This window comes from Sinocyclocheilus grahami, unplaced genomic scaffold, assembly GCF_001515645.1.
Source record: "Sinocyclocheilus grahami isolate Dianchi unplaced genomic scaffold, SAMN03320097.WGS_v1.1 scaffold175.1, whole genome shotgun sequence".
NCBI lineage: Eukaryota > Metazoa > Chordata > Actinopteri > Cypriniformes > Cyprinidae > Sinocyclocheilus > Sinocyclocheilus grahami.
In genome coordinates this window covers 994,423-1,007,230 of record NW_015505354.1, presented here as the reverse complement: position 1 = coordinate 1,007,230, position 12,808 = coordinate 994,423, and the positions used below count along the sequence as shown (strand labels likewise).

At 36.7% G+C, this 12,808-nt stretch overlaps 1 protein-coding gene across 1 annotated transcript in view; it reads right to left on the bottom strand.

The window, feature by feature from the left end:
- Positions 1-12,808, bottom strand: part of LOC107593713 (polypeptide N-acetylgalactosaminyltransferase 1-like) — a 100,720-nt gene that overhangs the window by 28,244 nt on the left and 59,668 nt on the right. Inside the window, exons 4-5 of the mRNA XM_016283568.1 lie at positions 11,852-11,998; positions 7,691-7,859 (exon numbers count right to left, since the gene is read on the bottom strand). Of these exons, the coding sequence (XP_016139054.1) occupies positions 7,691-7,859; positions 11,852-11,998 (316 nt within the window). The remainder of the gene's footprint in view (positions 1-7,690; positions 7,860-11,851; positions 11,999-12,808) is intronic.

Sequence of the window (12,808 nt, the reverse complement as noted above, 5' to 3'; positions counted from 1 at the left end):
TCTATTTCTGAATGCCACAGTTTCACTGACAAAATGTGAAAACACAAATGTGAAACTCATTTATTGGCAGAAATCAACCAGATTTCAGTTTCAAGTTTTAAAGGACCATATCTCACACTGAGACTCATCTAGATGACACAATATTGGGACAGTTTATGCAGGGGGGTGTTTGGGAAGAAACAGCCACAAATACATGAAGATGTTCGTTTTCTCGCTCTCGTTTTCTCTCTCTCTCTCGTTCGCTCTCGTTCTCTCTCTCTCTCTACCTCTCTACCTCTACTTTGGCAGATACATTTTAATGTATCTGCCAAAGAAACAGAATAATGTATTCCATTTTACCCCATTCAGAGCAGCAAAACAGTAATTTAGAACACATCACACACACAGCACTTAAGCGCTATGTATGTGTGTGAGTAAGACAAGAGAGAGAGCAGAAGGTCAGGGAAAACAAAGGTAACCGGGAAAAGGTTTATCTGTTGATGCACAGTAAAGCATATTAACATGTTTGAAGAGCGTTGCTAAGATACTGTCAAATCAGTCCAATCAGAATCTGATAATCCAACCAGACGAAAAACGATCCTTAAAGCCGAAGTGCTTCAGTTTTCCTTCCTCAAGTTTATATATGCAGAGACAACAAGAAGTAAATGAACAATTGCTTGTGAATTATTTTATCAGAATACACAGCTAGTCAGCTATACGGAGGACAAGCTGATCTTGAGTGCATGTGATTTTCTATGCACACTCAGTAGACCCCAACAGCCCAGATCAAGACATGAATTTAACAAGATGCTGCACACCTTCTTGATGCATGTCGACATGATCGCATCATGCAGTTGCTGCAGATTTGTCCGTTTGTGTATGAGGAGAATGAATGAGGGAGACGAGAAGATAGATCCTTCTTCCTCTCTTACATGTTTTTGAGCTGTAGAGTCAACAAAACACATTGGACCATGTGCTCTCATGCAAATATGAGGTCATATTTGCAGAGAAAATCAGAGGCAAACAAACATGATAACTCTTACAGGCTCATACTCACTCTATTCCAGCTGCAGCATACACACCCACACTGCACAATCTCACCCACTCAAATTCTGTCACAGCAACATAGAAAACAATGTGCAAATTTTAAAACAGTTATTTGACTCGTTTTCATAGTTGAAACAAACTGGAATTAAATGCATCAGCTCAAAGGATGCATTTATTTAATCAAAAGGGACAATTAACAACATTCATAATGTTACAAAATAAATTCAGTTCTTCTGGACTTTCTATTCATCAAAGAATCCTGAAAGAATTTATTACAGTGTCCATAAAAACATTAAGCAGCACAATTGTTTTAAATAAAGATGCACCGATACCACTTTTTCCAGTACTCGCCCGATACCGATACTTTTATTTTGGTACTTGCCGATACCGAGTACCGATACCAATATTTTTATTGCATTTGTACATTTTAAATATTGGGTACAGAAACCAAAATAATATGTATAATGTTAGTTGGTTAACTTCATTTATCAAATAGATACAGTACAGAAAATGGTAATAAAATATTACAAGAACTCAGAGTTAAACTGAGTCAGAACAAATTCAGCCTGATCGTGTTAGATAACTTTGATAGAAAGGTATGTAATAGATTACAATCAACCAAAAATTAGACAGCTGTTAGTATGACAGCATTTACACAACTATCAATACTTAGTCGGGTAACCTTCAGCCTTAGTGACAGCCTGTAGTCTCCTGGGCATGCTGTCATCCAGCTTCACGCAAACCTCAACTTCAATGTTTTTTCCCAGACGCGGTCTGAATAATTTTTGGTCCCAAATTTGTATATATTTTACTGGTAGTTCACTGTATGAATAATTTTTGGGTATGATTTGTCACAGTTTACTTTATTTTGTGCACGTGGTATTTGTACTGATGCAGAATGAGAGGACAGTACTACAGCCTAGCGCATTTCACACAAGCTGCTAGATTCACTTTTGCCAGAAAGTCGTGTATGCCTAAGGTTGAAAATAAATGATGTTTATAGTGAATGCCCCTATAAATGGTCTTATTTTTACGATTTAGTTTTAATCCAAATGATGCGTGTGCTAAGTGAGTGAACATCAAAGATCACACAACAGAAGTGTGCACGCTCTCTCCCTTTCTCTCTCTCCCTACCGTTACGTACATTGTGCATTGTTTTACTTACTTGTTTTTGACATATCCGACCGAACAACAAATTTTCCAGTGATGTCTGTGAGAAAGATATATTCACTCGACAAGCTCGCGCATCTGCGCCGCCGCGCGCTCAATCCACTCAGCGCACTTTGTTTATCAGTTCGCGCACATCAGCTATACAGGCGTTAATACTGAATGTTTCAATCATACATATTCATTGCATACATATACTTCGTAGTAGACATCCTTAACTCCATTCTGCTGTCTGTTGTTCTGTTGTTGGTGTTTCATTGTCTGAATACGGCGCTTATCACATGCTGTGTGGTATCGGCGTATTTGAACGAGTACGAGTACAAGAGCTCAGTATCGGGCCCGATAGCGATACCAGTATCGGTGCATCTCTAGTTTTCAACATTGATGATAAGAAATTGTTTCTAGAGCAGCAAATCAGCATATTAGAATAATTTCTGAGGGATCATGTGACACTGAAGACTGGAGTAAAGATGCTGAAAATTCAGCTTTGCCATCACAGGAATAAATTACATTTTAATGTGCCCACATTATGCCATTTTTAAGGTTTCTAATATTGTTTTGGGAGTCTCCTATAATACGTTTACATGCATTCAAGGTCAAAAAAATGCTTTCGTTTTCTTAAAATATGCATTTAATATCACCTCTTTTTCCAACGATTCTCAAACGATTTGTTCGAAGCAATTCTAAAATTCAGTCTCTCTAAAACCCTTCTTTCCGTGAGCCTACTCTGCTCTGATTGGTCAGATGACCCAGTAGTCTGTTCTGATTGGTCTACTGCCTACAGCACGTGACGGAAACCATATGCCCATGGCAATAGTTCGGTATTTTGAACGCTCAGTAGAAAATATAAACATCAATTCTTTATCATACAGGTTGTGATTCAGTGGAGCCAACTGGTTCAAATAAACTGGTCAAGAGCAAGCGTTTTGTGAATCCTGTGTTGAACTCCCCAAGATTAAAGAAGCAGTTGTCAGTAAAATTACAAGAAACACAAAAAAGAGGGGGGGGGAAAGAATTTTAACCACTGATTCTTTGCAGCCTCATCTTTTGGAAGTGAAAATAAAATGAATTTACTTTCACAGCGTAGGACACAGCGCCTTCTCAATATGAGGTTGACCACATGAACAAGCTACAGTATTTGAGAGCAAGGTCAAGTTTGTGGCCGGCCAACTTAGAACATAGGTGAGCATTACGCAAATATATTGCCCTGTGACGTGTAGCCATCACAGAAATGGGATTCGAATTACTGACGACACGCTTTGGCTGCTGAGAGTTGATTCTTTCTTTTGGGAGACAATAATTTTATCGTGCACGTTCGGATTTACAACTTTGCAGATCGTTTACATTCACATACAGCTACATTACACACTGCATGAAAGGCAATATTCGAAATGGCACAATAGGGGCACTTTAAAATACATGAAAATAGAATACAGTTATCTTAAAATGTAATATGTCACAATATTACTTTTTCACTGTATTATTTATTTTCTTATTTTTACAAGGGAAATATGAGCATTCTAAAACAAACAATACTAACTGCTGTCTGACAGGTAGAGAAACTGACACCTCCAAACACACAGAGAGAGTCTCAGTTTGACAATACATCAGATCATTTAAAACAAAAAGAAAGAGGTAGAGGTTTGGCCCTACGTAATTACAAAACTCATTAAACACCAATAGACCTGGCATTTTTATCAGACCTGCAGTTCCCTCCAGTGACCCAGTGATTTATCACTCCGCGAGGCACTGCCAGGATGCATATGCAAACGATTTAGTTCATTAAACACACTTGACGTGATGCTTGACGTGCAGCTGTATGCGAGTGTGTGAATATATTACGTCTGCTCTGTAGACGTGCTTCTGCTTTACTTGGCTCCGAGACCCTGGGTGACATTATTATTATGGTGGAATAGTTTCCATGGTCACGCCTTGAAAGAGAGAACATCCAGGGACTTATTAAAACCATACATTTTTAAGGCAAGGCCTCTTGAAAGAATGTGTGTCCACTGCAGAGGGACAAACTCCACATTATTTAGTGCAGTGGGAACGGAGAGGGAACTGTTTGGAGCGATATCACACAGAACAAAAAAGTGTCACAAATACACGCGCACACACACACAAACGTCCTTTTCTTTGCTTTCTCAAGGACGAATGTGACATCTTCTCTACACATCTCTCCTTTTCTCTGTCTCACCTCAGTGAACTTAATATTGCAAAGCGTAACAGAAATAGAAGCTATATTACGTAGTGTGAAAAATACACACATCCACACACTCACAGTAATCTGACTAATCTCTACAACACAAATATTAGCAGTTAATATTTGACGTGGCAAGCGCTTAGAGGATGAAAGGTGTTTAAAAAACACTTAGGGTGGATGACTGCGACACATCAAACAATTCACCACATACTACATAGTTCACAGTCCAGTGGCTTGTGCAAATGTAACTATGAGTTTGGACATGACTTCGCGAAAAGGCTCAGTGAAAACATGTACTACAATATTAAATAGCTATTTCATTTTATTGAAATTATCTGTAATACTTTTTATTATACTTTTATTTAAAAAAAAATACTTTTTATTTCCAGTGTTCTTGTTGCACATATTACTATAATTACGTAACTGTATGCTACTGTTCAAAAGTTAGAGGTCGGTAAGATTTTTAAAAATGTTTTTAAAAGTCTCTTGTGCTTGCCAACGCTGCATTAATTTGATCAAAAATACAGAAAAAACAGCAACATTGTGAAATATAATTACAATTAAAAAGAGCACTTTTCTATTTTAATAGACTTTAAAATGTAGTTTATATTTAGATAACTTTTTTTATAGAAATCTTTTGTGACAGTATAAATGGAATTAGTCTTTTTATCAATCTATTGCATCCTTGTTTAATGAAAATATAAAATTCTTCTAAAGTAAAATAGAATCTTACTGACCCCAAATTTCTGAATAATTGTGTAATAATTTGGATGAGCAGAAATTCATATCCCGTAACTCTGCAAAACAACAAACCATATAAACTCTGGTTTGTACAACAAACTAATCTACATTTCAGACAATCTGCATGTAAAAAAAAAATGTTGCTTATACATCGAACAGATGGTCACTTCCTGTCTAAGTTGACAGTTTGTGGTCAGAACGACACACCTGACTGCCAAAAAGTCTTTAAATCTTAAAAGCTTTTCATTTGAAAATAGTTTTTAGACTAATATACTTGTATGTAGGGCTGGGCGATATGGTCAAAAAAATTATCACGATCATTTTTTTCATATCAGTTGATATCAATAATTATCATGATATATGTCAAATCTTTATTTCTTTCAAGTTTAAAGCCAGATTTTTGCTCCAAAGTGAAAGTTGTAGAAACCAGACAATTAATTTTCCTTAACAAAATAAATATCTAAATAGAAAAATATATTTCTTCGTTTCTGCATGTTCTAATGAGTGATATTGTTTTAAATCAAGAAGCAGGTTTGGGTTGCCTGATAATATTAATAATAATTATATCACTTTTTGTCTCTTAGAAATGCACATTTGATAGTTTTGAAATTTGAAATTTTTGTTCATTATCAAAATCAGTAACATATCTAAAAATTGTAGCAACTTTATTCTGACCAAGTTTTTATTTATTTATTTATTTATTTATTTTTAAATTAAGCATCGGTCTCCCATAGTAACATACATTTAAGTAAGGGATAATGTACATCCAGCCGGTTGTTATCTCAGAATAAACCCCGAAAGGGTGATCAAGACCCCGACGCGAAGCGGAGCGAAGCTTATTACATGGCTACTTGCCACATAAGTAAATAATTAGATTTCAAAGTTGAAATATTTGAACGCAAAGCTTCCGTGAAGACAGCAGTTGCGAGCAAGCGGCAAATTCAAACTAGACTGACATTTAAGGGAAACGGTGCAGTCAAACCACTTATTACACAACATTTCACCACAAAAATAATTAAGGCAATAAAAGAATTCAGACGAAAATATTTAAAAACCTTACCAGTTTGTTAGTTCTCTTATAATCCATTACAGCATACAAAACAATCGTAGCAAAATGGCAGCAGCTGCGTTTGTATGAAACGAGAGCGAGTCCGCGATACCAGGACGACAATTAAATAATTGAACACCATTTTGAATCGAGTTTTAATATTTCATTAGCTAAACAAACGCAAAGCTTCCACCAAGAAAAAATTGTTCAAGCAAGAGTACAGCACCGACTGCTGTTACCCGGATGAGCCTGTGATATTAGCTTTTACCGGTTGTTATCGAGGGATAGCATACCTCGAAATGTCGCGACTGACCAATCAGAATCAAGTATTCCACAGAGCCGTGTAATAAATCATGATAAACCCAGTTAAAACCACACATATATCACCTCAATACCATGGTAAAAATATAAATATATGGTTTTTAGGTAGCCTATTTGTATGAAAAACAGTAGTCTAAAAACATTCAGTATAAATGCACACATGCAATAGCTTATTCACAAATACATATTACAATTATATAGGCCTACCATTACTTCTGTAATAAAATTCAGTGTGAATATCCCAAATTTTTGCCACAATACCATGGTGCAGTGAGTGTTACTACAGTAAATCCATGGTAAATGATGGCGATTTGTAGATTAAAAAGCCTTCTGACTGTCTCGTTGCACACAGTGTTTCTCCTGTTTGGCTTTAAACAAGTTTAAATCAGAGTCATTTGTGTTCATTCCTGAATTCAAGCGCTTCACACTGGATCTCACAGCGCTGCTTAATGCTCGCGTGACCGAGTAAACGCATCTGCTCTAGTGAGCTCGCGCCGCCGGGCAGTTTGACCTTAGATCCGAGCGGATAAGCGGTCCGTGTGGCGCAATTCAAATGTGTCGCGCTGTTTCGTTTCGCTTTTTGGCACATAAACATTATATCGAACATTTATCGAACCCTTCATACCGTTTTATCGAGGAAAATTATATCGCGATAGTTATCGTTATCGAATTATCGCCCAGCCCTACTTGTATGTATGAATTTCTCTACAAAACTACAATATTACACTGTGTAGTGTAGGAAAAGCAACCTAGAAGTGCTCAGCATACATGGAAACTGTAAGGATCCCAGGATGCATTATATGAAGTTAGTTAAGAGAAAGCCGTGAGTGTGTACACCTCCCATACTTCTATTTGTGGTATTTATTTAATTCTTTAGTGACTTTACTATAGGGCTGTCAAAAAAAAATTAGAATTTCGAATATTCAATATATAGCGGAAAACGAGACCATCAGAGTGGCGAATATGTTGTTTACGGGCGAAACTGAAACCAAGCCATTCACACAGAACACATATTTATCACATCAGTTTCTCTAAAGTCAAACAGCCAAAAACCAGCCCTCACAGCTCAAAACATTAGCTCCATTTCAAAATACTCATTTGGTCAGTTACAGGCATAAAATTTATCTATTAAACAAAAACAAACTCACTTTAAAGGAAGCAATCATAAATAAGCAGACACTCACCCCTCGAGACGCACGTCCGGTAAAGAGCGGTTGAGTGCAATCATCTCACTGGCCATCAGGTTAAACTGGTTTATCTTAAACATTTCCTTCATCCTCTCCTGTTGGTCTTTAGCGATAACCACTGGCTTTCCCATCTCCCCTGGGCCGTCATGAGGCCTTTGAACCACAGCTGGAACACAAACACACATGGATTTGAGATTGTTTTCTTGGCTTTCGATTGAGTAAGTATGGGCGTTTCTCCAACTATTGCCAATTTTGGGAACTTTTAGAAAATAAACCCATCATGCTCTCACTAGTTTATTTCATCTGTCCAAAAGTGGATTCATCAAAGGAGAATTTTGTTATTTTTGTAATTTATTAATGAAAACCCACAACACACAGCAGCACTTCCACCACATCACAAATTATGTTTTCTGTGATGGAAATGACAGTGCTGCAAATTACATTTTGAACATTTTTATAATAATATACTTGAGTCATTTGTCTTTCTAAGGATATTTTGCACAGCTCACATTTTATGTAATACACATAATGAAATATCGCTGTCACACTTTAGCAAAATTGGAAATGGCACAATAAAAATATCCTGTTCCAAAGGGATATTTTTGTTGATTTTTACATATCACGTTTCACATTTCATCCCAGTCACGCTCTTCAGTGACACTGTACTCTCATTGTCAAACAAGTACGCAAACTAAAAAAAAAAAAATCAATCATAATATTTGCGCTAGAATTGTTCAGAATGTTGAAAATGCAACCACAAATGTGTAAAAGTACTAGTGCTGTCAAACGATTAATCGCATCCAAAATAAAAGTTTTTGTTTATATATGTATGTGTGCTGTGAATATTTATTATGTATATATAAATGCACACACATGCATGTATATATTTCAGAAAAATATGTTATGTTTATATATTAAATATATTTTTTTAAATATAAATTATATCAATATAAATAGACATGTTAATACATGTAAATATTTTCAAAATATATACTGTGTGTATTTATATATACATAATAAATATACTCAGAACACACACATATATTATGCCAACAAAAACTTTTATTTTGGATGCGATTAATCGCGATTAATCGTTTGACAGCACTAAAAAGTACATACAAACTTTTATATACATCCTGCCCGCCGAAAAGAATTTGTGGCCTAGATGTCTGTGCACAATTGTTTATTGTGCCGTGTGTGTGTGAAGTGTGTGTTTTTGTGGATTTTGTGTGAGTAGATAAGCACTGAGCTTTGATCATTAATTCAAAAAGCATGCTTTGGTGAGATTAAGGTCAGATTTGCAACAGTGTGAGATTACATCTGCTCTAAGAGGCAAACTGCCTGTTTTTAAGCCCTGTGTCGCACGTTTGCGTACACTGTGTGTGTATGTACGGGTGAGCCGCATGCGTGTTGAGGGGGCAGGATTTAGCTGTTCGGACTGAGTTCATTACAAGGCAACTTTGTCCTGTTTCCCTGCTCAGCAAAATCCAATGACTTTCCTGAGGGATTCTGGGGGGTGAAAATCGTATAATCATCACTAAGGACACAAGCACAAGCAGCAGAAAATGTGCTTTATTAATGTGGTGAGCAGATTATTTTAGGGTTATTGTTCTATGAGATGATGGCCAAAGTAAAGCAGCTCATGAGTGACCAACAGAGAACAAACCGTGACCTGACTGGGGGCGGGGGGGGGCTGTAGAGGGGTCAGTTAATGACAAAAGAAAGCTTTATGAGACAATATGCTTTCACACTGCATCGCCATCCACATGCTTTTTCTCTGTGACTGTTCCTTCCAAATTCTAGATCTTCTTTCTGCTCCTTTTTGTAGTCTCTAAAACAACGGTTCCCGACTGGTTTTGCTTTCAGATTCATATTTTACCTTTATATTGAGATTAATCACTGTAATATAACTGTTTAACTTATAAAAACTAAATGTCCTTAAAATCAAATATTGTCATTTATCATTATTACAATGGAATAAAAAACCAAAAACCATAGCGTTTGAATGTCATTGACATAAACTACATAAAAAATAGGAAGCATTTTCTTCTCCATTTATATCCTAAGCTGAATTGATTTATTTGCATTTAGCTTTGTTTTTCACCTACTGCCCATGACTACATCAGATCAGATCAGAATGGACCCACCAGTTGATAACCACTGCTCTAGATTCCTTCCATTCTTCATTCTCTCCATCCTCTAAGCTAAGCACAGCTGGAATGTGGTTGCATCCTTCAGATGATGTAGTCAATACAGCTCTAAAATGATCAGATTATATTTCTACACTCTTTTCCTCTCCCACAGAAATATTCACAGTTCAATACCTGCCCGTATTTCACAATATAACACCATCAGACACATACATCTAGTGGAAATAGTCTTTATACTTTTGTGTGTGCTGTCGAGTGTTTCCCGTATCAGCTGTATGTGTGTTTGGAGTTATTTAGTTACAGTATACTTTGGGGATAAAACTGTCCCAAGAGGCTAGATAAAATCTGACAAAACCTCCTTTTAGGACCATCCAGGGATGTCTTCAAATTGGAAAAAAGATTCCGACAGTAAATAATAGGGTTGGGAATCGAGAAACGGTTTTCATTTTTTCACAATAACCAGAGATGAATACTGGTCATATCGACTTGAAATAAAGAACAAGATCTGTTACTTTCATTTTTTCACAATAACCAGAGATGAATACTGGTCATATCGACTTGAAATAAAGAACAAGATCTGTTACTGTGTTACGATGCAGCTACTTAAGCTTCATGGGACTTGAATTGGTATAATTAGTGGCTCATAATGTGTAACAATGTAATTTGTAGTTAAACATACTCACTAAACAGTTTTATATAATAAATAGAACTTAAATTATATGAAAAATGGCAGTGGATTTGCTTAGTATTTTTAGTTTTAATATTTTATAAATAAACCACTACTGGCTCTGCACCCCTTTACCTAAATTCATTACTTCAGAGTTATGTGCCCTCTAGAAGCTTGCGTTTTGCAAGTGAACGACGCATTATTGTGCCATCTCAAAGAGGCACAAAATCACTTTCACAGACTTTTTCATTAACTGTTCAGATCCTTGCAACATGGGGCCGTGCACTATCATGCTACAACATGAGGTGATGGTCGTGGATGAATGGCACAACAATGGGCCTCAGGATCTCGTCACGGTATCTCTGTGCATTCAAAATGCCATCAATAAAATGCACCTGTGTTCATTGTCCATAACATACGCCTGCCCATACCATAACCCCACCGCCACCATGGGCCACTCGATGCACAACGTTGACATCAGCAAACCGCTCACCCACACAACGCCATACACGCTGCCATCTGCCCTGTACAGTGAAAATCGGGCTTCATCCGTGAAGAGAACACCTCTCTCGAACAATATTTGAGAGAAATAGGCCTTTTGTGTACATAGAAAAAGTCTTAGATCTTTGAGTTCAGCTCATGAAAAACGGGGGCAAAAACAAAAGTGTTGCGTTTATAATTTTGTTCAGTGTACAAACAAGATCAATTATCAGTTATTTGGTACTTCCTCAAAAGCCCGAATATGCATTACCAAATGCATACCAAATTCTGATTTACAATCAGAATCTTTAAATTAATTATGACTCCCATCCCTTAAAAAATTATGTATTTACAGTAATTGTAAAAATGCAAAAGTTATTTTAGAGGTAAGGTTTGGATTTCATGTCAGTCAGCTTTTTATAAACTGTAAAAACAACACATGTCTATTCCTATGTATGTCCTTATTTTAATATTAAACGTGTATATATTTTATTTGTCGATTCTTGTGTTCACCAAATATTAAAAAAAGATTGATTATATAAAAAGAGAATAAATAAAAATAGGGAAAAAAAACTAAACAAAAAAAACAAACCAGTAAAATCTGGCAAAACCTGTACTGAGAAGGCCGCTTACAAAGAATGTATCATTGTAACTTAAATTTTTTTTTAATTATTACAATTATTGTTACTACAATATAAAAAATATAAAGTTTGAACAATATTTCATGAAGAAAACATTTCAGAAGTAAAATGGCCAAAATGTGTCTGTAAATTGAAGTGTTAGGGCGTATTTATTATTAAACAGAAAACTATGTGATAACTATACGATATACAGCACAACTGCATGTAGGCATGTACTCACTCTCTCTCCCCGGCAATCCTCTATCTTTTTTGTCGTCACATTTGTTGCATTCACTGAAGTAGAGGAGGATGAACATGTCTAGCATCACCCACACCAGAGAGGTGGCCAGCACCACCTTACAGTACGCAAACTTCCTCATCTTCACACCTGAAACACACAAAACACACACAGTGTGTTACACGCAAACACAGGTACAAGCAAACACTTGAGAAGCTGCCAGCGATATTTCACACCTACAATGAGACACCGTGGGTTAAAACATACAGAAGACAGTTACACCTTACTGTATGTATGACAGCTGGTTTTCAACACCATACTCAAGAAGTTCACATATTACATCTATACAAGCCTCAAAGTTGTGAGTAAGAGTTTATTGTAGACATGCCTGCTACCTGAAAAAGTTACAAACACAGACACTTTATCATCTTCACACCAAAATAAAGCACTACAGGTTTTCCAAAGAGACCTTAGAGTGGACATATTCTCACATCCTTTCCCCTGAAGTCCAAGGATAAAGTAACAGTTTCTTGCACCAAAAAAGCCTCTCTGCCCTTCGGAAAGAAATCTCGTAGAACATCATTAAAAAAAAGAATGTTTTGCTACCATATATTTATGACATCTTTAAATGACCTCTGTTATGACTGGCTGAACTCTTTGCATGTGACACAAGGATCAACATCACCGCTAAATTACTAAACACTAAATAGCCTTCGATATGTAAACATGGGCACATATAACACATGACACAGTCGTGGCCTAATGGTTAGAGAGTCGGACTTGTAACCCAAAGGTCACAGGTCTCAGTACCGGCAGGAATTGTAGATGAGGGAGTAAATTAACAGCGCTCTCTTCCGCCTTCAATAGCCATGACTGAGGTGCCCTTGAGCAAGGCACCGAACCCCCAATTGCTCCCTGGGCACTGCGCAGAAATGGCTGCCCCACTGCTCGGGGTGTGTG